Here is a 25719-nt window from a genome sequence, read left to right as displayed (position 1 = left end):
ACCACTCCAACAGCCTGAGCTCAGAGAGGGCTGCTGTACAAGGACAGGCTCCTGACAGCAGGGCCTCTGTAAGGCTGCACCAGGGACAAACCATTTGTCGCTTGGCTGCTGTGCCAGGAGCAACAGACAGTGATCCTGTGCCTGGGGACTCTGACAGACTGAGCTCAGGCTCCTGATGCATGTGTGATGTGGAGCCATGCAAAGCAGAATCAATCTTCCTAGGAGCACTGCAGCCAGTATATGATCAAGCCAGACCAAGTAGTGTCATTTTTTTCCTTTTATTTTATTGTATTCTTCCCCTATAAGAATAGTTAAAGTACACTGGTCTCAGCCCATACTCCTCTTCCACTCCTTTGCTCCCATTCAAGACTTAAGTTTCTCATCCATATATAAATAATGAAGGAGAATATAAACAGCTTATATTTTTCATCTGTCATCTAAAAAAGGGAGAAAAAAGATCACTGGAAAAAGAATGGAAGCAACTATTTGATACAATCCCACTGCACGTTTCCAGAAGGCTGATTTGAATATTTTGAGAACTAAAGGTACCTGACCGTATTTCCTCAGAACTGAAAACCCTGACAATGCTCTGTCCATGGCAGAGCTTTTGCCTTCCTACAGTTCTGACACTAGCAAAAAGTGTGGCCTGTTGTTGGACATGACAAGAGTGTTTTTCCTACAAACACGAATTAGTTATAAAACTGCATGGGCTAATCCACTGTCATCTGAATATACATACATAAAAATAAGGAGAAAATTCAGCATGATTATTGGTCTACCTTTTTACAGAAAGATACCTCACCATTCCTTTCAACTTTTGCTTTAGCTGTAGGAACAATTACTATTTAAGTAATCAATACTTATTTTACTAAATGTTACGTACCAAAGGCATGCTTTTTCTACTGTTATCTCTCCTTTATGACGAAGAATTTAGAAGAATTAGGGATGTTTTCACCAAACTTAATTTTTATGTCAGTGGTACATCCGAAATGCCAAATTGATTTCTTAAAATGCTTCCTTTGCTCACACACTAATAATTCAAATTTTACCTTAGAGCAAATGATTTCAGCACAAACACAAGTATTTTAATTAAGAACACTGATTGTGATTAGAGCAAAATCTTTAGCCATAATTTTGTAAAGACACTACTGCAACAACAACAAAAAAAGAATTTTAATTGATGTAAGAATCAAAACCATAAAAAAAATTAAACAACAGTCTTATTGTGCTATCTTTCATGTCAATTCTTCAACTAAACATCAACAATTTTTCATCTTCTAGAAAAGAGGTGTGGTCATCTTGTGAAATGGTCACAGCTGCACTGTGGACAGAACACGTTTCCTGACACACAGCATCTCATTTTGGGAAGCAGGCTGTTCCTCAATCCCCACACAGAGGCATGAAAAGAAAAAAAGCTACATATGGACTTCGTTTTGACACAGAACTTCACGGAAACAACACGATACTCATTCAGCCAAAATAAAGCAAAAGCTTGACAGTGAGTGATGTCTTGTACAAAATGGTAACTTTTAGCCTTAAAAACAATTATTTGGTCTTAAGAAATAAACACCTTACCTTTTCTCCTTGCTTTTCTGAATTTCACAGCAGCCAGGTTTATTAAATTCATTCCATATAAATTGTAGTCTATAAAGAGTTGGAGGAGGTAGGGAATATGGGCTTCATGAGGCTGGTAAGATTTGTTCATTATGGCTCCACCTTGCAGAAGCTCACAAACTCTAAAAGACAAATTAGGACACAAATAAAAAATTATTTACGACAATATTGATATCTGACTTAATCAAAATACAGAATAATTATCGACATTTTAAATTTTGCCTTCGTTGTATTTTTAACTTAAGAACTGTGTTTTCACAATAACAGTTGAACAAAAATGATCTCTGCTAATAATGATACAATATTTGTGTTTAAGTTGCAAAGGAGATTTGAATCTTTCAGCTAAAAAACCATGAAACTCTCTGAAAAAAAAATCCTACAATATTCTATTTCTGCAAGTGATCCAAAAGCCATTATAGGCCAAGGAAATCTTTCAACAGAACAACTGTGGCAGCTTGGCAGCTGCATGCCTACCCAGCAGTAATAAGTTTGAAATTCTCTCTAGTTCTCATTGACATATATATAATGTAAATGATACATATAATGTCCTTCATGGTTTTCAAGCTACATACTGTATACTCAGAAGTATTTTATAACTCTGCAGAAGGACAAATCCTCTCGTTTAAACAGCTGCACACTAAAAAATAATTGCAAGTATTTGGATAACTGTAAACTGGTACAATAAGTTTATCTCAAATTAACAGTATACAACTATACAACAAAGAAAAGCACTAAGCATTTCTAAATGCAACAAACTGGGATTTAAAATAAAGTTTTATACTGAAAAAAGAAAGGAATAATTTCAGTGAAGTGTCAGTCCTTATTTGGATAGGAGCAATTCAAACATGAAGATCTCCAAATTTTGAAACAACTTTCCCATCACCCATTAATACAGAAATTTTAAATAATGCAAAATTTCACTTGCCTAGAAGAAAAAACAGATAATCCTGTCTTATGATCATGTATTGGACCTTTCAAAAAAAAGTTACAGTATGTAATAGCACACACTCAAGAGATTTTAGTTTATGCTTGGAAAACAATTCCTCCTTATTTATTTTTGAATTTACTGCATCTACAGTAAGATTGAAATCAACAGCACTTTCATACAGCAGAACATTACTGAGAAATAGAGAAACTGTCGAATAACAAAAGCTACTCAGTTTTCCAAGCAAATCTTAAATTTAGTAATTTTTACTGGAACTAAAACCTACCAAAATTTACTTCCTAACAGATGAAATGAAGCCACATGAGAGACAGCTACTTTGTTATCCTTAAGAGTTACAGGAAAGTAAGCTGATGCAAATTTGTTTAAGTGTTCACAAATTACAGTAAACATATAACAACTAAAGGCAAGCATGTTTTGGTATTGCTTTTCTGACATTCTACTGCTTTAAAAGATTATTGGTGTGTTTAAAATTGGTAAATTTTATAGTGTTTTGAAAACCATGAGAAAATAATTTTGGAGATTTTGTTAAGTTATTGGTGAATCTTATTTCAAACCTGACTTTTTAATTCAAGATACAAGGAAACCAGACAGAACTTTGTACTTCAAGATCCTTACCTTTTTACCATTGCAGGATTGTAAAGATAAATCTTCATAAACTGTCTCTCCTTTTCATGGTAACCATAAAAAGGCCTGAAGAGAAAGGAATAAAAGCAAGAAGCTAGCCAGTTATGCTGTGGCATTTATTCAATGACATTTTACTATAAGGACTATTAAATAAGCATGTCTATCTACTCAGTTAAAGATGAAGATGGATTTAATCTAGGTCTTTCCCATTAGCCTCTAATGCAAACAAACAAAACACCCAAAACACTCTTAGGCTGCTTTGAGGCAATGAGCAGCTGACTTTCAGTAACAACTGTTCTGAAATTCTAAGGCAGGAAAGGTGAAAAAGAGGCAGGTTCTCCTAATTACTACCTGCTCTTTTCTCACTTATTCAAGTAAAGATTGTCATCAACAGTTTCCTCTGCCCAGCTTTCACTATTGAGATGAACAGCTATACTACAATTTATATAGTTCTTACAAAAATAACAATATCAAGAAATTTGGTAGGTGACCTTCTTTGTTACTGTAAAAACATCAGAAAGTTCTGACTGAAAATAAAAACAAGTTATTGCAGCCACTTTACTCATAATATCTAGAAGCCACAAAAACTGGCTGGGAACAGAAATATTAACTTCCTACACCTAAACAATTAGAAAGAGTGTATTTCAGAAATGCACAAAAAAAGCAAATAAAACAGTGTTGCACAACACTGAAAATTAGCATTTACATAGTTTTGAAGATGAAAAACTGAATGCATGTAGCTCAATTACCTATGCTCTTCAGGGACATTCTCCTATTACTCATTATGATTTGAGTTATTTTTCAACCCTTGGTTGTGCAAGTCAAATAAAAATTAACTAAAAGAATCCTTAAAATGCTAACACTCAATATAGACAGCTACACCAAATAAAACACAGTGGTCATCTTGACAGATTAATAAAGGAATGTTTAAGGGCCTCCACACTTCCTGGCCTGTGCTGCTGTAAGAATCAGACCGATAAAGACAACTTGAGAGTCTCATAGGGGCAATTTCATTTGAAACAAAAAAAAAAAAAAAAAAAAAAAAAAAAGGAAAAAAAAAAAAAAAAAAAGAAGAAAAAAAAAAAAAAAAAAGAGCACCTAGATTCAGGCTCCTGGAAGACATGCCCGGTCTCAGGGAACACAGAATAATCCAGAGAGGTAGAAATGCTGCATGGAAAGTACTGCTCTAACAGCAGAGACAGAAAAAGCTAAGAAGAACAGATTTTGCAAAATTATAGACACTAGGATACAAGCTAGGAAAAAATGGTTGTGTCAAGAAGGTTTTTTGGGAAAACCTGTTAACTGTGTTAAGGCCAAAGCAAGTGAGAAGAATAATTAAGAAGTTGTACAGCCCTGTATAAAGACATACATGGGTGGAAAACGAAAAAAGATTAGCACTGCAATCATCCAAGTCCAAATAGTACAACTGCAAAAAGCTATTCAAAACAAGCAACCAGAACTGCTGACAGGTCATACTTACATTCCAGACACTAATGATACTTTGAAAACATGTTGGACAGTAGAAGATGGATTTCCTAAAGCCACATTGAGTGCCCTGTCAATGCTGAACGCCACCTGACGAAGGTAGCACTCTGGATGCTGTCCAAAACCATCGTACGGTACATAGAGGTAAGGGAAGATACCATGCAAGTGGAGACAAGTCTTCTGACCTAAAAACAAAAGGTAAACATTTATTTTCTAAGGACTACTTTTTCTTCTTCTTAGTAGTTGCTACATCTGAGTTTTTTCATATTACTTTCAGGTTCTTCAGACAGGATAAATTTATGATGCAAGTGCAGGTGTGTTTCAAGCAAAAGGTACTAATGTACAGCAGTTCTCACACTTGATCCATTGACAAAACCAAAACAGAACAGATGTGGTTACCTGACATACCCATGACTACACCTGTGTAATAGAATCCACTATTAATTGTTTTCTTTATAGAAACAACACAACATCTCTCTAAGATTACCTTTGCATACTGAATAAATGTTGGATGCTTAACAGTTTCTCAGCCTTTGTGAAAAGTTCTCAGTAGCAATTACACAATCTCAGAAATTAAAAAGAACATCCAGAGCACCTATGAGGCCATTCAGTATTCTAGTTATTAGGGTGTAAATTGGGATGTGGAAAACATACCAGGCAACTTTCAACTTTTAACATCTGTAGATCCCTCAGAGATTTCTACTCTATCTGCAAATCTCTAGACTCCTAACAACACACTTACTTCTCAGCATTAGTTTCTGTGAGTCTGCAGCAAGAGCAGAGTGAAAGGACACACCATGAAAACCTTCGTGCTAGACCAGTCTGAGCTTCTCATTCACACAAGGCAGTACAGTAATACAGACTGGGGCCTCCCAAACCCACCACATTTTTAGGGGGACTAGTCTCAACTACAATGCATGTTATCTGCTCTTTTCTCACCACAATGCAACAAAGCATGAATTTGGTGGCATCCATTTGCCACCTTTTCAGTCCCCAAAATCATTCATGACTTCTCAGTGGCCAGTGAAAACCTTTCACAGGAAAACACTGTAAGCATGTGTTGCTGACTCACAACCACCAGCACAAGGACAGGCAGCACATATCCCTTTGCATTTTGTTTGGATGAACTCCCTGCATGAGGACAGCAAAACTGGCTGTGCTTTCATCACCCAGGAGATGAATGCTACAAAAAGGGAACACAACTTCACTGATCCACAAGACCCATGAAAAGACTTCTAAAAGCCCACTCTTTCAAACTGAGGTTATTTCTTAGCTGGTAGAGCTTGCCTGAAGTATTTACACTCAGTCATGTCCCAGTGGCCACCCAGTGAAGACAGCTTATGCCTGTTGAAGTGCAGCAATAACAAGACTTTCAGACTGGGGACTGCCTGCAAATCTTTTACACCTGTGAAAAACATGCCCAAAAATCCCACTAACAGCACAGCTTTTTTGACTCTTTTAAAACTGGGGTCAGATGTGTTGTTCTTCAATTATGTTTAGAAGTAAAGAAATTGATAAAAAAATGGTACTACAAGTCCATTTTCTGAACTGAATTTTATTCTTGCAAGTCACCTCCATCAAGTCTCCTCATCAATGTTGAAATACAATCTATATATGCATTCATAATGTTAAAGTCACCATCTATGAATTCTGCCCAAGTCTTTTAAGGTATTTCAGGAGTATAAAGTTCTTATTTATGTACCACGCTTTTCAAACAAAAATTCATTAAGAGAAACGGAAAACTAAAGAAACTAAGAACTACAGGTTTGAGGGTTTTTTAAAAACGAAAAACAAAGGACAGTAAAAGCTTTATATGGCAAAAAACTTCTTCATCTCTAAGGTGGAAAAAATAATCTATTAGTAGCATGCGAACTGAGAGGACTGATTTGTACAGTGGTAGCAAACCATTTATTTTCTATACCAAGTCACCAACAAATCTGAGTGTATACTGATGGCTGTACTTAGGATTGATCTTGAAATAAAGGAGTCCCCCATCCAAATATAATTATCAGAAAATTAATAGTTCTTTGAAGTCCTACAGGTTCTCTATTCAAGTATGGTTGGTTGGTTTTGGGAAGGATTTGAGTTTGTGTTTTTTTATTACTTTTTGTTGCTAATCTGTAAAGAGTGGGTTGTTCTTCTTGTTTTTTTAAATCCCAGGATCATGTTCAGGGGAAAATTTAAACTAGTTCATGAAGTAATTTGTCTGAATGCTCACTGCAGCTTAAAAAAACAAGTAAACAAACCAACTCACCCCAAGCTAAATTTGATATTGAAATACAGATTGAATTTCTATATATACAAATATACATGTCTATACCCCCATGAATTTTACAAATTCAGGTGTTTGCTTTCTAGAACTCATCAGTCAGAATCAGTTCTGTGCTTATACATTTTATTTGCACTGCTTGCTATGGACTCCTTTCAAGAGCATGAATTTTTTCATATTTAAAAAAATATCTTAGCTTTAATGGTTGTCCAAGTATTCTGAGTTGGAGTTAATTTACGATCCCTTCGGTTTTTATGTCATAATTTAGGACAAAATTGCAAAGCACGAGAATAAACAGAACGGTGACACAGTCTAAACTTACTGTACTTAATTCAGGTTTCTTTCAAGTTAAGCAGCTATTTAACAATTCTTGCTGAACTGAAAATCTACTTTTATTGTTGAATAAAAATGAGAACACGTACAAAGAAAGTTTCAATCTGTTCCCTTTCCCTGTACTCCCCTTTATGTGCAAAAAAACCCATGAAAAACACTGGCTTTGGATTGAGCAGAGTCAAATTGCCACTTAACTCCAGGGAAATCTTATAGAATACACACCCTGAGCTGCTTTTCATTTTTGATTCTGCCAAGAAAGCAAACAAGTTACTGCTGAGCTAAGACTCCTAGTAGGCTAACAGCAGTCAAGTTACATGGGTTTACACAGCTACTTCCTTTGATCCTCGATAGTATTGATTTCTTAATCGTGATCTTTGGTTATACTGCTATTTTTACTTAAAATTGACATGATTAGAAGTCTGACCCTGTTAAGAACAGTCATGTATTTCCATCATTTAGGTAAAATCATCAAAGTGCACCAAATATCATGGTATTGAGTTTGAAGCCCAGACTCCAGTAATAGAAACCATGGTTTGCACTAACCCATTAAAAATTCTAGTGGATTCTTTCCAATAGAGCCACAAGGAGAAAAAAGATCTACCCACTGAGGATTTCAGGCTACACAGACCTGCCAATTTACAAGAATTAAAAACTTGGCTTGGGAAAAGGTTAATGAGTTTTATGGTTTAAATATGTTAATCTTATGCTCCTGTTTCTTTTTGGAGATACAGAAAAACAAATTTGTGCCACTAGAATAGCAATGACTGCTACAGTGCCCACTTACAGTGACCAGATGATGTTATTTTTATTTCTGTTCATCAGTTTCTTCACATCTGTAGAATCAGTGGAAGGGATGCTCAACAGCAGATTCTGCATATGACTGCTCTCCACAGAATTTCTGGATACAAAATTGGCCACTGATGGGACAAGCAACAGAAATGTTTTCATTCTGTGCCCTCTTCATGGGCCTGAAAGAATGAGGTCTGCACTGGCTGAATCACCTGCAGATCAAGCACCTCAGTATGACTCAAAGAGACTGCTAATTAAAGCACCTATAAGTAAAGCTGAGGCTTAATTATGAGTCTTTGTAAGGCACTGAATGAAGTGGTAAATGAAGGAACACAAAAATTGCTGCTGTAACATAGAAAAAAGGCAATACACAAAACCTTGAGATATTATGAGATACTCAAGTAGCAAACTGGCCATTTTCTCTGAAAAGAAGACACTGCCAACTAAACATCGATATGGATGAATATTCATAATAATAATTATGAATCAATACTTCAAAAATAATACAAATGCAGTATTTTCATACAGCATAGAAAGAAAGCTCACCTGCAAAACCCATACTTCTAAAAGCAAGTGGCATAAATGTTACTGAAGTATTAAAATAAAGCATTTTGCATACTTGACCCATGAGAGAGATATTAAGAAAGTCAATCTGGTATTTCTTCTGGAAGATGGTTGCCATATACATTACTATTAGGAGCATATACCAAGTATAATCCTTCAGCTACTCTATAATTTTTAGTATTACAAGAAAAATCTGTAGCAACCCTAAGATAGAAAACGTCAATCTTATCAGAAGAGAACTGAAACCAGAATGATAATGCAATGCAAAGATACAGGAACTGATGTCTTCTGACCACCAAAATGCTCAGCCATGAAGAATGATCTGGTGGGGATGAAACTGAGATGCAATTTACACAGAATGAGTGAAGCTGGAAGGACCTCTGAAAGTCATCTTGCCCAGCCCCTTGCCCAAGCTTATAAACACCTAATTTCACAGCACAAGAAATTAGAGAATCTGAGAATTATTATTCAAGTGTCCTCAGAGAAGTGCCTTTTCATCATTTGTAAACATTGAATTTGATTTAAACTTCTAAATCTTTCTTACACCAAGATCAAATTGGACAAATTTGTGTACAAAAGAAAAATGTGAACATTATTAATAAGGGAACTTATTTAATTGTCCAGTTCAGGAATAAAGTTTGCAAATAACACAGAAAAGGAGCACATGAACATCTATATATACATTCCAAGAGAAAACAGAAGTCTATCTGTTCTAAATAGACACATACATGACTATCTCATATTCCATCAAGGGAAGAGCTTCTGTAGATAATGTCTCCATTTATTTCCTCCAGAAGCCTTACAGAAGCCTTACTTTTCATAAATGATACTCAAAGCTGTGTAGCTCCTCTCCTGTAATTCTTAATTTAGAAACTGACTACAGAATCCTCACTGATGGAACTCAGTGCTGGAAACATTCTGAAGAGATGTCTTCTTTAGTATTTAGAAAACAAAAACTAAATCTAGATAAATATGACTTCAGAGAACAGTTCAACACTGGTCTACATGCAGTCATATTTTGCTGTGATATTTCTGCTACAGAACAAGCTGATCCCATTATAAGACGCTAAGCAAAGCCTTAGGGAACAATGGTTTGGGAGTAATATAGAAATTACAGCAGCATTTAGAAGCATGGCAAAATCCTAAGATTTTAGGAAATTTGGGCTGGGAATTAATAAAGAGATGCAGAAGACGGAAGACAAATGGCTTTTCATACCCTTGCAATCTGTTAGAAGTACTTCAAGTACAGTTTTATAAAGTGGAAGGACTAACTAAGCATGGGCAAGTATTAGAAGAAGAATGCACACAAACATGTCAAGTGTCACTACAAGTTGCAGAAAAAATAAGGGATTTCTTCCCTTTAACAGAAACAGTAAAGCAAAATTATAAATCAAAAGACATGACACTACCATCTTAAAAAGAAAATTGGTATTTTCAACTAACTTTTGAACCACTTACATTCAAAAACACTTGAAAAATGAACTGTGAATAGTGATGCCTACAGAGAATTGGAAAATTAATAATTCTATTGTAAAAAGAATTCTAAAAATGAAATTTTTAAAGTGGAATATTATCTGAAGTCAATTTCAAATATGTAAGAGAGGCATTCATTTTTTTGCACATAAACAATGAGCAAACCCCAAGAGAAAGCACAAAAGTTGAAACAGTTTATTTAATACATCAACTCAACGAAGATATTCTGATTATCTCCGTAAAACCACCTCCTCCTGACTGGAATTGATTAGGATGGATCTTTTCGGAATTCCTGCTGAGACATTAGAAAACAACCTCAGAAGTACTACTGATAAGCCTAGCTGTTTATAGGATGCAAACATACATCCAGCAGAAAGGAACATCTACTCCCTACTGTTATCACCAAGCAAAAATAACTGAAATATAACAAAAAAAAAATTATTGTTATGCAGTCCAACTAAAACCAGGAAAGTCCAGAGTGGGATAAGATAATTTAAAAGTATCTCCAGAAATAATGGAGACCAAAGAAAGTAAGCATCTCAAAAAGCAAAGATAAGCTATGTACAAACCATTCTTCAAGCTGATGACTGTGAGTTATGAGAAACAGCCATAGTTATTTTCTTCTTTTCTTAAGACATACAAGGTGAGGACAGGTATTCACTTATTAAGGATCTGTCTATAAAATGAACCCCATACAAAATATTATTCTTGCTTCCTCTATTGACAGATTACTCATGTAAGCAGCTGGACAACATCAGTAACTATTTCTAGACTGAGTGTCAAAAATCACTATGAAGCCAGCCAGCTAAAATGAGCTAAAACACACAGAGGAGGGAAATGCAGCTGGCCCCAGCTACAGACTCTAGCTATCATACTGAGTGAGCTCTTGGCACTCACAGGCTGGCAGCCCAGTCCAAGCTGCCATTCTGGTAAGAAACTCAACCACATGAAAGCAACACAGGCAGGCTATGTTAGACCACACTGACCAAAGCACAGCTGAACAGAAAAGAGTGTATTTACTAGTCTCAGGTAAACTGATGAGGTGTACTGCACCACATCCTGTAAAATATGAAGAAACAAGTCAGTAATAAAAAAGGAGGGCAGAACAGTCACCCCCCTTTTGGTTTCCACTTCCCTCCTCAACTGTTCATTAAAGACTGACACTGCCACACAAGTCAATCTTACTGGTCTCTCTTGGTGCAAATTACACAAGTCACACGTAAATGGAGACTGGTGCACAGACAGATATTCAAAGAAAAGTTTTTGTAGTAACTGAACTTTCACTTCCACAGGAGGCTCATCTTCCTATTTAAATACTGCAATGTGTGTGCACTGCTCCAGCCACAACTCATCCCTTTGTCCTGTGCTACACAAAAGCAACTAAAACATTCTTATTCAACAGGTATTTTTCTGTCAGCTGCAGAGCTAGTTGGATAAAAAGCACCATAAATTATTACCAAAAATTATTTGTTACTCTAAACTGCAGGCAAAAACTCTCTGGCCTTGTGGTAAGGTTAACAGTGTTTTCATCAGTATAATCCTTCCTAGACACTTTTCAGCAATGCTGACTATAAATTCCTGGACAACACCAAGCTTGTGTAATCTCCCCAGAATGACACACTGTAGAGTACATACACTCATGAGTCACATTATTTTATGCTGACAATGAAATGACATCACATTCTGTTTGTTTTCTCTTTCTGTATTCTTCAAATGGCACTAAATAATTCTATAAATATTTCTTGAAATTTTTGGGTTTGTGTCTGCATTAAGATCTCTCACTTGCAGGTAACTGTCATTTCAGCCCACTCCTTGAGCTGATGAAAACTAGAGGATGTGCTCCACAAATACAAGCACTGCTCTTAGCCTACTCATAAGCAAATCTGCAACACTTGGTACTCCTTATCACACATACCCTTTCATTTCAATTAAAAAAAAAATGTTTTTATTTTTATGTTTTAGGCTTATAATTTTTGGACAAGTAGCAACTTAGTAGGAAGTACTTCCTTACTACAGACACCCTCCAAATTTCTGTGTAAGCTTTTGAAATGACTACATGGTGTGTGACAGTAATAGTAGGGGACAGAATCTCATGACCCAGGAAATAAACTGTATTCTTAATATCTTGCTAACTCTGTGTTCCAGGTTTATGTGCCAAGTGTTTGGCAGAGGAGGGGTTGCTGCGCAGGACATGGCCAGACCCAACAGACACACTGCAGAGCAGAGCTGAGTCCCTCAGCCAAGCTGGGGACACTCCTGGGAGAACATGTTTAGGAAAAGGAACACCACAGTCAGAGGAAAAGCGGAGCAGGAACATCTCCATGGAACAGCAGATAATCCCTGCAGTCCATGGAGGATGCCACAGTGGAGCACAAGGATATTCCTGAAGGAACTGAAGCCCATGGAGAGCCCCCATCAGAGCAAAGCCATGATGAGGAGGAAGAAGACAGAGAGACACCATTGTGTACTGGCTGCAACTCTCCATGTGAGCGGGCATGGCACGGGTGTGGGATGCGAGAAACAGAGCTGAGCCTGGGGGAAGGGGGGGAAAGGTGTGCTGTTTTGAATTTCTTTCTCACTACCTGAATCAATTTTAGTTGGCAATAAAACAGCTATTTTTTCCCAAACAGAGTTTGTTTTGCCTGCAATGATAATTGGTAAGCAACTTCCCTGTTGTTATCTCAACCTATTGTTTTACTGTTTCTGTTTTTCCTATTTTACCCCCTTCCATTACCAGACTGGGGGTGGTGGGCTGCACAAGCAGGCAGCTGGATGGAAATTTTGCTGTTGGTCAAGTCTGGCTGAGCACAAACCACTTAACAGAAATTATTCTCTGGATGTCAATCTCTAAAACATATTAACTATGTCAGACAGTAAAGGTAACAAAGTAAAGCAAGACTTAGTGTTAGCAGACTCCTATCTTCTACCTTGTGATCTCTAACTGCACCAGAAAACTTCAGAGGGTGTTACAGCTGCAAATCTCTACTTTAAGCCTTTACTCAGAATAGAAGTTTCAGTCTACCAGATTTAATTCAATAAAAACAATATACAGCCTCAATCACCAAAGTAACAAAACCTTTCAAAATGCAACATTAAAATATTTAACCACAAACTTGACTAAAATAAAGTAGTCCTATTATCATAGCTTACATTAAGTGATGTATTGGTATAAATATTGTCTGTTTGTTGTGTTAATACATAATTAAACAATGTGGGAGACAGTATTATCCTTTACAACAAATGTACTTAAAAATATATTAGTGAAAGATATGCCTATTCATGAGTCTTCCAAAAAAGGTTGTGCATGAAGGTGGAGAACATTCAAGACACTTCCATGTGGGGGAGAAACTCCAGCAAGCAGACAGAAAGATAAAATGCTCTAGATCCATTGAAGATTTTTAAGTTAAGATTGCACATACCTCAAATCCTTATTATAGTTTTTCCTAGAGAATTTCATGACAGGATCTTTCAAGCAAGTGAAACAATTTTCATCTGGTAACAGCAGCACTAGGTGTGCCATGAACCCATCCTCAGCCAAACTCAATTCTATAACCCAGTTACAGAGGGAGCGGTTCCATAAGTGACTTAGAGAAACCATATCCTCAAAAACCAGTGGTCTGAATCCTGATTTATCTAGCAGAACTGTAAATCCTGAGCATTTCTAAATTCTAAATTCTAAAGTTTGTATCACACACATAGACAAAAATGTTACCAATCCCTTTTTGATCATATAATTTTTAAACTTCAATTTAGCAGTTGTTCAATAATTATACTTATCATCAACAGATAGTCAGGATTGACTTGAGAGGTACTGTGCAAGTGCAAATACAGTAGTTTCAAAGAGTGGAAACAACAGCAGCATTAGAAAAGATTCAGATTACAGCATTTTTCAGTATTTTTTAAAATTGTTTTCCTTCACACTAAAGAGCACAGTATATGGAAATCACACTACAGTAATGTTTTATTTTATTTTGCCTGTGAATATATTAGATAGTCTCCTTGCTTTACAAAAGACATAGCAGGGTAAGAGTCTCATAGAAGAAAAAACGACCTTGAAACCAAAAGTAAATTAAATGAACTCTTTTTGGACCTTTCCTACGGTATTTTAAAAGAATCTACATTTTAGCTTTTTGCCTTCTACTGCAAATACTGTCCTCAGGTGTCTGCCACACCCTTATCTGTGGGCACTAACAAGCAGGGTCTTCACTGACTCGTTTCCAGGTGAACAAAGACCTAAGCACCCACTAAAGCATGACTGAAGTCGATAGATGCTACATGCAGGCACAGCATTTGTAATTCTTTACATGTGCTATTTTTATGCCATCTTCTTTCCTGTTTTACAAAATATGTAAATGAATGCTCTTTCAGTAATACAGCCAATGCTATTATATTCTACACATTTTGCAATAGTATTAAGTATCTTAATTCCTATTTTAAGGTTTTTTTTCAACATACTACTTTCCTTCCTCACCCTGAATTAGGCACCCATCCCCCTCTTTTCATCTTCTGTAAAGTCTAGTGTCTTTTGGCAGCACTGCAAGGCTTTCATGGTTATTTGCCTGCTCCAGGCCTTTGTTTCTGCAAAGAATGCCCAGACTTTGTAGTATCTTTATCTTAGGCTTGTCACCATCATTAACTGAGAACACACACACTGCTCTACTTCTTCACATGATTAGAACTACAAAATCTTTTTCTGTTCCAGTGCTACAGCAAAAAAATTTAAACATCTGAGCACTTTACAGAAAGTATGTATCCAAAGACTGCTTGCCTTGTATAGATCATTTCATGTGGTTGCCTTGTATACACTCAGCAGCCTTCAGAGTGGCTGTAAAACCTGTGTAGACTGGATGCCTCACTTGCCAAGGCAATGTATTTATAGCAGTATCTGCATTCTTTAAGGAATGTTTTGAAGTGTTACTCAAAAATATCTGTTGCAGATGCAGTGTCACCCAGCCCAAATACTCCTGTTTTACAAGGTCATCTCACTGGCTTTTGTATTTTGAATTGCTGAAATTCTGTGCACAGCACAACTAACCAGTGGCTACTTTTCTGCACTGAAAACAAAGGGTCTCCCTCAAAAAATCAGACAGCAATCTAGTTTCACATTTTAAGCGAGTATCAAAATGTGCTGAAGGGTTACTTAATCTCTTCACAGCTCTGTTCAGATTTGAATTCTCTTACCTCCCTTTCCCCAAATCTATGATAGCAGTGATACACAGGCAGCGTCACAGAACCACAGAATTAGGTTGGAAAAGGCCTCCAAGATCAACTCCAACCTATGACCAAACACCCGTGTCAACTAAACCATGACACTGAGTGCCATCCAGTCTTTCCTTAAACACCTCCAGGGACAGTGACTCCTCCACCACCCTAGGCAGCCCATTGCAATGCTCAACCTCCTCCTTCTTGTGAAGAAATTTCTCCTAATGTCCAACCTAAACCCTCCGTGGTGCAGCCTTAAGACTGTAGCCTTTGTGACTGAGAAACTAACAAGTTTTTAAATAAAAATAATATTTGAGCAATATTTGAGGTTTTGTCTAATAGCATTAATAAAATGTGCATCAATAGCAAAATAACGGCATTAAAATACAAAGACTTCCCCTCCCTAGGTTCTCAGTAGCCCTATAGCTAATATCCAGTTAGCACAGAAAACAACAAAAAACCAAATAAAAGACCCTAAAAGCCACCACCACAATATAACCCTTCCAAAAAAAAAATAAATTTACATTCTGCATGAAGAGGAGGCCCAAACAGGTAAACAGAGATTTAAAAAAAAGTCAGAGTGGGAGGTATTGGTGTTGGAGGAGAACAGGGCCAATCTACTGACAGAAATCTGAGTGAGTGCCAGAACAAAGTGCTACTAGTCAAGCCCTGGACTCCTCACATATATTATTAAAGTGTATTTGTACAACTGATAGTGACTGTCTCACAAAACCTTAGCTACACATGATACAGAGCAAAGACCTGGAATTTGCAAGTCAGAACAACATGCTGAATGATTTACCTGCATAATGCATATCTCATTTGTCATAGCAGTCAGAAATTCATGCCAATGAAGCAGACACCAACGCACACAGAAAGGTTCATCATTGAGGCAGATGAATATCACTGTAGTAAACAGAGAGCACTCCCACCTCTCCCTCGGAATTTTTACTGGGATGCTGAGTAGGTCATATGTTAAAAAGGCAGAGGGAGCCTTTATTGCATTGAGACAGTTAAAATGGTTTAGAAAACAGCAAAATAGTTCTATGCCTAATTAAATCATTAAGCAGTCTAATGTTACAGAAATTCAATGCATAACTTTTGGATGAAGCCCCACAAAAGCTTAAAAAATTAAAACCTAGTCTTCTCATTTTACAATCTCAGTTTTTCATATGCAAGTTACTATCATTACCACAGCTCAGACTTGCAGATAACTTAAAAAAAAAAAAAGGTAAATACATCAGTATTACAACAAGGAAAAAACCCTCTCAGAGTGAATGTGTAATGTGGATTGAATTTGTGACTGCGGATGATAAAAAAATATTATGCCTACTCACTGAATAATTGGTGAGAGCCACTGAGCACCTTGTGCTAATTGCTGGGGAAAATGAGAAAATATAGTGTTTTATCACTTTATTGAAAATCATCCTAATGTTTCACACAAAGAAAAATACTTCTGGCATATTTTCACTTTTTTTAGTGACTGCAACCCTGGTGTTCTTTTAACCAAGAATTTATATGCAACACTGATAAACAGAGACTCCAGAACTCCTACAGCAGATGAGGAAAAGATGAGATGGGAGGGGAACTAGTTAAATTTGGCACCTCTGAAGGTTGAAGAGGTCCTTGTTCATTGCAAGAGGGTTAGACTAAATTACCTTTAAAGGTCCCTTCCAAACCAAACCGTTCTCTGAAAGCCAAAAACCATTTTGAATTGACCAGCAGATGCCACTTGTCAGACTTTGCTGATCTAGATGAAGACCTAAAGTCATTTGTTCATTGTCTCAAGTCACAGAAGGACCAAAAGTCTGTGTCCAAATTTACACTGGTGTTTCCAAGGCTCCATAAAGCTGTATTTCTCATTTTTTGCATAGGTGTAGCTCACATTTCAGGTTAAACCTCCAATGATTTACTACAATTAGATAAATGATATAAACAAGCAAGCCAATTAACAGTAAGACACTGAATGCTGAAAAAATTTGAGCTACATAAAAGGTAAATATGCTGAAGATGAAAGTATCAAATTAATAAAATTTAAGGTTGCTGCTAAAACTACAGAAAACTGCAATATATTACCAAAACATAAAGAAAAAGGAATTAATGGTATCATGACACAGAGGCCTTGCTATTATAGAAATAACATCAGCTCTTACAAATCAGTTCTGAGAACAACTGCCTACCAAACACAAAGTGACCAACATGTGGCCTCAGCACAAGTGACATCTATCACTATTTAACCTTCTCAATCAAAATCAGCCCAGGCCAAAGAGCAAACCTGGCAAACAAAACAACTTTGATTCAGCCAGTGCTGTATGCTGTCCTTTGTAGTGAATATATACTTTCTCATTTAATTCCAGCTCTGTAAGAGCAACAACTGCACGAGTCACCTTGTAGCTGGAATGAATAATGTACTAGATTCCCTATAAACATTAATCTAAAACCAGTTTTATGAATGTACTGCATGTTCAGCATCTGCACACATCAACTTCAGCAAATGCATCAAAAGGTGAGATTACAAGTAGAGTTTGATTGCAAATAGTACAGCTAAGTACCAAAGATTCCCTTCTCATACCACATATGAGAAACTACATTATAAAGGTGCATGAATTCATTCAAGTTAGAGGTAAAGAACATGCTTACTGGTCTTTTTTTCCCCCCTAAATTTAAATGTCAAATTTATTTAAATATTACCTATGAATTACTATTGAATGATAAGCATGTTTTAAATTACAACTTTTTAAAGTAAATTTTTAAAATAGATACATCACAGCATATTTGAACCTAGCACATTTGGATTTTTGAGTTTTCAGATTACAGTGAAATGGAAAACATTTCAATGTTTAGATACTACTCTTTCTCCCACCCATTTTTAACCTTAACAATACCTAGGAAGAAGTGAAATAACACACAGTGTTACAAACTTGGAAGTTTGCTACACATGTTCCTCAGTTTTTAATTTTTGTCCTTTTATGTCTCTAAGAAAGGTAAGGGAAAGACAAAATCCAAAATACAGCATAAGGAAAAAAACAAAACAAATCTCAAAATCTTCTTTGTACTCCATGAATTTCAATACAAAAACATCTTCCAGGTGTTTATGCAGAGAGAGATAACATTGAGAGGTCATTCTTTAGAAAAAGCAATTTGGCTGGACAGTAGAGACAAAATCAGATGACATCTAAGCTGTCCAAGTCATCTGGTCTTGCTCCTGCTCTCCATTTCTCTTTTGAGACTGAACAAGACTGGGGAAATCTGCACTAGGAACTGAACTGGAACACTGACCTGGCTAAAAACTCATCCTGCAAAACAATTACCCTTTCAACACATATCAGCTCCCCAGGCTCACCACAACTGCACAACTTACTGTGCCAGCACACACAACCACACAGAGCAGCTGTGCTTCTTGCTTCATACAGCACCACTGTCAGCTAATAGACAGCATATGCAGCATCCCAAACTATCACCTAATTGTTAGCTACTTTAAGAGCCAAGGGAAAACAATTCCTATACTGCCACATTCTTACAAGTGGGAAGGAATGGCTGGTACACACATACAGCTTTTATGTTGTGCCCCTTCCACAGAGAGATGAAAAGCAACTATCTTCTGCAAATACAAGAAAATACCAGTAAACTAACTGCTCTAATGTATTTAAGCAAACGACATCTCTTAAATGTTTCTTACTTCTAAAGCAAGCTAGACAGCCAGTATTTTGCAGTATTTTTGGCAAACTAGACCGAGAAAGCAAGTAACTTCCAAACACTAATAAAACGGAAAAGGATTTCTTCTACATTTTCAAGAGACAAATCCTATTTTTCTTATCACTTGTAAACCACATCACATGACTTGAGTTTCATGTGGAGAAAAAGAACCAATTAATCCAGAGTGTAAAACAAATTAAGTATTTCTAAAACGGAAGCAATTATATTAATGTTACTATAACTGTACTAGAGGTAAGACAATGGCTATTGAATGGTGAACGTCACATTTCTGCCCTTTTTCATATTTAAAAACAGAAAAGATGGTGGTGGTGTTGTTCACAATCAAGAAATGTACCAGTTTTATATACTTTGCAGTTATTTTCTGGACAACATAAAGGGGCAGAACAAGAGACCAGTATGAAATCATGTGTTCACACTGTAAGGCTATGGGAGCACAATATAACAGAAATGAATAAAAATCAGTACAGTTTGAAGTGCACCATTTTAAGACAGATTTAGTGAATAGCTACTACTCAGATTACAGCTGTGATTCCCAAACTGATTAAAACAATTAAAGAAAATTAAAACATGACAGTGTCATACAGCAATAAATTGTCTTTCCACAAATGAAACAATGCCAGTTTGGTAATTGTACTTATAAACAAAGATCTACAGAAAACAAATATGCATGAAAGTTCGCAAATAAATTACAGCAGAAGAAATTGGCTCAGCATTGGAGATTTAAACAAATCTGCACAAAGTTACTGTGTCAGAATTATGATTTATCAAATCACTTTTAAAAAGTGGAACAAAAACAATCTCACTGGAATACACCCAATACAGGATTCAAGACACACCCACCACAATCTGCAGTTAGGCATGCAAAAGAATGTAAAGTTATTTAAACATTTGGAAAGAAGTTAGACTATTGTTAAGAAAACTTTTAAGAAGTACTGATGATAGAAATCAACACTGTGGCTTGCCATGTGACCAGGTTTACATTTTTGCTCCAAAGAAGTTTGAGGTTAACCAACTAATAATTAACATCTGCACTCAAATGGAAGATATATAGCTCTAGGGAAGTGTATTACAAAACAGGCTATTTTCTAAAGTAGCTTTATTCTAGTTTTTAAAAGTGCTTAAAAGTCCAATTTGTAGTTCATTGCTTATAAAAAAATTGTTCAGACAAGCCCCCTGTGTACACTATAAACATGCATAAAGTAACTTTCCTTTTTCTAATGGAACCACATATAATAAGGGACTGTCTAACTTCAAATGGACCTAATACAGTCAAAGTGATTTTTAAAACATTCCTAGTCCAAAGTAAATCATTTCAGCAAAAGAAGAATCACTGCAAAAATAAGCAGACTCAAGACAGTACATGGGTAAAATTACTACTCTTCATGTAGGTACCACACCATATTTAAACAACACGAGCTCTCTTGTTACCTGCCTGGATTTTTGGGCCCATGAATCCTGTCTATATGTGTGAGGCTCTTTATCTGCAGTTTCCTATCTTGACTCATTTCGCTATGTGTACTTCAACCAAAACTTGCATCACATTTTTAGTGGCAACACTGACTACATAAAGATGCTCCTCTCTACAGCTGTTCCCTGAAGAGAAGGAGGGGAAAAAGAAAGTATTTTATTTCCATGTGTCTAATTGTCAGAAGAACAGACCTACTATGAATCAGATGAATCTTTTTTCTTGGTCCAGAGACCAACCTTTTTTTTTTAAGCATGAGATTCATGCAGTCTAATGAGTTAAGCACCATACTGCTTCAAAGGGGACTAGCAGCAGATTGGACCCCTTCAACAGGTAACTCACCCTACATTAAGACAGCGGTTTTGTAGACAACATTTCTTCAGTGTTTCAGAAGCACAAACAACTACTTCCAGAAACAGCAAGAAAGCAAAAACTATTCCCTGCTATGTAAATTTAAAAAGATATTTTACAGGGGCATGTTATATGCACTCAAACTTGAATAAGTTGGAGAAAATTTCAAGCTGTCACCACAAGATTCATTTTCTAAGAAACTTCCAATATTTTCTACCATGTTCTAAGTTTCCTTACTTTTCACCAGATAAATGAGGCTTCTTCCGATTACCATCCACACAGAAATGTGTAACACAAAGACAAAAAGCCCATAAATGCAAACAGAGAATCATATCTTTGTGATATTTTTAAATTTTTAAAATTAAATTATACATTTCACTGCCTTTCTTAAATAGAGGAATAGTCAATGGACATCACCTCCTTAAAGTCTTGTCAGGAGCATGTTCAGCTAAATAATCAAAGCCAGTGATGTCAAATCAGAAACACCAAATGCAACTTACACTGTCAAGCAAGTAATACCGATTCCATGCTATTAAGCTTTATGAGAAATACAATGTATAGTGCTTGACAGTTTGCTACTAAAGAGTATTAAGTCCTCTCTACTAAGCCCTTAGCTGCACTTGCCAGAAAGTACTGATCTGAAAAATACTCTCTTCCTTTCTTAGTTCTCCTTTTAAAAACTGGGAATCGACCAGCACAATATTCACTCAAGCTGGAATGGTTCCCCTGTGATGGACATAAATGAGCCATGCTGAATTTGGTGAATATTCAGTGAAGGACATCTACTTTCAACAAATGAAGCCCATTGTCTAAAGAGACCCAATCCTTCTGTGACTGGTGAGGATCCTGCACTAAATGTGATGATGTCAGCTGCTCCTTCTACAACAACAATTATCTCTCAATTCCACTTGAAAATTCTCCAGTGATTCATTCTGACTTTTATTTCATCAACATGGGTTGTGCAAAGTACAACTAAGAAATCTCCAAAGGCATGGAAGCTTCTTTCAGTGGACGGGTCTGACTATTTGGAAACATTTGTTTCCAAAACAATACCGAGCCATATTTTGCAATGAGTGCTCACGCTTTCGAAAAGAGACAAGGCAATGGCAATGCCAGGAAAGGCCTCCTAATGCCATAAATCAAATCAATACCAGGGAAACACTTGTATTGCCATAAATAACTCAATCTGTCTAGAAATAAAGATAACTCTTTCAAAGAATATTGTGATGATCAGAACACTCGATGTTGAAGTGCTTAACACTAACAGGAACAAAAATACAATTGCATCAGAAGAGCCCAGGCTTTCTCTTTCTATTTCACACAGTACAGAAGCAAACTGCATCTGGCCTGATGCTGTGCTCTCCTGAAGCTGCTTTTTACAGTGTTACATTTTATATGCTAGAAAGAGGTTTGAATTAAAACAGACTGGGCTTGCCAAACTACACTTGTATTTACTAAACAGTGGCTTTATTATGCTGACGCACTTGCCTGATCTTTCAGCAGATCTACCCAGATCCAGCACTACCTGAAAAGGTGTCTCATGTGTCATTTACATCCCTCTGGAGAAGAGTTTCCTCACACAAAGGAAACAAGAAAATAGCATCTGCCAAAATACAAAAAGCATCAGAAATGTTAAACAATAATGGATAAATAGTAAAGCCCAATGATCCTATGAACCCAAACACTGTGCTTTTGCCACTGGCCAAAATGCTACTTTACATGGCTTATCCTGTTTGAATGGGAGAAAGAAACAAGTAATAAATAAGTATATAAATTCTATCTCATCACAGTTATTTTATAAACAACAGCATTCTCTCTTAGAACCAGAAAGAGCAGACAGAAGGTAGAAGCCACTTGCCCTTTATGCCTTGAGCTATGTGTGAGTGCACTCAGTATTGGCATTCTCTCTTAGTCACAAGCAGCTGAAAGAATTCAATCCTGCACATGCTGAATTATTAATCAGATACATTTCTAAGAACAAGCACATCTCAAAAACTGGTTTATCATGCTATAATTTACTCAAATTATGCATTTAACAGCTGCTTTTGGAAGACAACAAAGGCCTCTGCTCTATGACACTGATGTCCTTCTCCCATAGTATGAAAATGGCAGAGACCCCAGTTATCCATGGACACATTTCATGAAAAGTTACATTTAGTTTCAAAGTCTGATTCCATTGTGGCAGTGACACCAGCTGAAGACACTATAACAGATTGCTCAAATGCTTTGAAAGCACAGGCAAGATGTTTTGCCTGTCATCCCTGGAAGTATGAGCACATGCACAACTTACAGCAGGTTGAACCAGCACATAAATTTACAGCATATCAGCTGCTCCTGCTATGACAGTTTGCAGAGCTGTTACTACAGGGTAACACCATTAAAGTAGTGCTGCAAAGCTAGTGAGCTCTCTCATGAGCTCCAAGATAGAGGAAGCACAATCCTACCTACAGATTTTATCTAAACTCCCAGTATTTGGAGTCAGCTGCTCACATACAGCTCAGACCTGCACAGGCCAGTGAACTCTGAGTAACACAAGGAGCCTAATGGGATCTGGAACTCACATTTTTCTACTTCACACAGCTGTAGTTAGTACCCTACACTGCTGAGACTGAACTACATGCAGTATTTCCCAACCAGAAGCAACCCTGCACTGATACAGCACTGAATCATATTGATGCAGCAGGCTGATATTTAATGAGTTTTCCCCCCTAAGTTATGGGGGAAGGCTTCTTCAATTTGTCTGTATTCCAGGACATTACAGACCTGGTTGCCCAGTGGCTTACATGACAAAAGCAGCCATTCTAGAAAGATCTATATCTATCTTTAGGAGAAGTTGTGGCTACCACTTTCTCCTAACAGACAGCTCAGAAGTCTTTAAATACCTCTCTCTACAATTCTTCATTGCTTATGTTTTTGTTTGAATTTGACTAGCCTGAATTTCAGGTATTTTTTTCCTGTGGTTTTCTTACTAAACTAGAACTCATCACTTCTTCTCAAGCTCCTGATACCATCTAATAGAAGTTTATTTTAATATCCTCTAGAGGAGAAAAAAAAATGTTTTGAGCATTCTTCAAAGCCTCCTATATTTTTCCTACATAATTTAAAATGCAATGCCACAGAGTCACACTGTTTAGCACATCTGTTTCACAAATGCTACCTTCAACCTCTGGCATTCTGTTGTAACCAAAAATGACATTAGCCCAGCCGCTTGTCTGCAATGACCTGCAATTCTTTTCACAGTCGCTGTTTTCCATACCAGGGACTTTGTTTACATTCTTTGTTCTTACAAACAACACTGCACTTTGTCTGAACATTTAAACTCTACCAAGTGATCTACATAACTATGTATGACTGCTACTATTCTTCAACTTTCTTGAATTCTATGAACATTGCATGTTACTTATACAAACTAACTGAATTATCAATTTGCATTAAAGAGTTTATTATAAATAAGTATTATGATCAGTAGTAATATTTCTCATGTGAAATCTTTTTGGTCCTTAAAGAGATGAAACTTCCAAAGTTATTGAACTTTTCTAAAGACCAAGCTCCAGCTTTTACTCTGCAACTACATGCAATTCAAATCAAATGAAAACATATGGTATCAGGTGATACAGTTATCAGAACACTTTTACCTTGAATTTTACATTGCAGTGAGAATTAAAATAAATTCTCAAGCAGTTCTCTCCTGTGTCCTCCACTCTCAATAAATTTCTTTAATAAGTTTTACTACAGTTATAAGGGATATTGTTAAACAGGCCAGAAAGAACCAATATGCTTGTACTTCACAGTACACAGCTATGGAGCAATAAATTAAACAAGTACTAAAAGAACAAAAACCTAAAAATGTATCAATAAGAATATGCATAAAATTTGCAAAAATATGCAAGAGTATGCTTACCATAGAACTCAAAACTAGCCTGATTGAAAACAAGATACATTGTATATTAGAAGCATAATAACATTTCCAACTACATACATTTTATCTATCTCTATCTATATACATATATACAGTAGTTAGAGCATGTGGGTGTGTTCATTCAAATAAGGAACACTGGTTGAAATGTCTGCATTCTAAAATTTTACTTGTGGGACTAAAAAAGCTCTATCAAGCTCAGATTTATTTACTTACTTACTTTTTTTTCCTCCTTTTCACTTGTGCTGCAGTACTCCTAGTTTAATTGTACTCATTTTGACCACCAAAGCTGACAATTTAAATCTTCTGAAGGGATACTCTGCATGCTAAGTGCGCTGTTAAATGCCAGTAATCAAACACAACCTAGACTGAACTACGCATATTTTACTAAGTGTTGGCTGTTTGCCTTTGTTCCATGATTGAAGATTTAATCACTTACTTATTTAATATCCAGTCTCTCCTGAAATTCGGTTCTTACAAGTCTGTAACTTCATCACAAGCAACTAGAGTTCATCTTTGTTAGCTGTACTGAGCTTCTCCCTTATATTACCTGGATCAAATCATGCTCCTTTAGCCAAACAGGATCACTATTACAATTCCATTTTTAGGGAATCACAAGTTATCTGTCTGTGTGTGTAATGGCTTGATGAAGGCATTAGAAGAAAACCAAACCACGGAAAAGGTAAAGTAAGTGAACTAGAATTACAAAGTTTTTCTAAATTCATCTTGTAACATAGACCATTTTTCTCAAGTAGGTGCAGAACAAATATCTTAAGATTGGTGAAATTAATGTATGTAGATAATATTCCTTTAGAACTGAGAAACAGCTCCATAAATAAATGCCACATTAAAATTACTAAAGTATTCTTTCTTTTAATTCAAGACAATAGCATGAGAGAAAATATTTCAACAAACAAAGAAGAAAATTTGAAATACAAGCTAGTTGGATAAACCCATTTCTGTTGTAGGTA

General features: G+C 36.3%; 1 protein-coding gene across 1 annotated transcript in view; it reads right to left on the bottom strand.

Moving 5' to 3' along the window:
• Positions 1–25719, bottom strand: part of REV3L (REV3 like, DNA directed polymerase zeta catalytic subunit) — a 111837-nt gene that overhangs the window by 65423 nt on the left and 20695 nt on the right. The window contains exons 2-4 of the mRNA XM_058020326.1: positions 4665–4854; positions 3176–3250; positions 1576–1736 (exon numbers count right to left, since the gene is read on the bottom strand). Coding sequence (XP_057876309.1) covers positions 1576–1736; positions 3176–3250; positions 4665–4854 — 426 coding nt within the window. The remainder of the gene's footprint in view (positions 1–1575; positions 1737–3175; positions 3251–4664; positions 4855–25719) is intronic.

The sequence above is a fragment of the Melospiza georgiana genome, chromosome 3 (genome assembly GCF_028018845.1).
Source record: "Melospiza georgiana isolate bMelGeo1 chromosome 3, bMelGeo1.pri, whole genome shotgun sequence".
NCBI lineage: Eukaryota > Metazoa > Chordata > Aves > Passeriformes > Passerellidae > Melospiza > Melospiza georgiana.
Note: the sequence above shows the minus strand (reverse complement) of the source record. Positions and strands in the feature narration are given on the sequence as shown.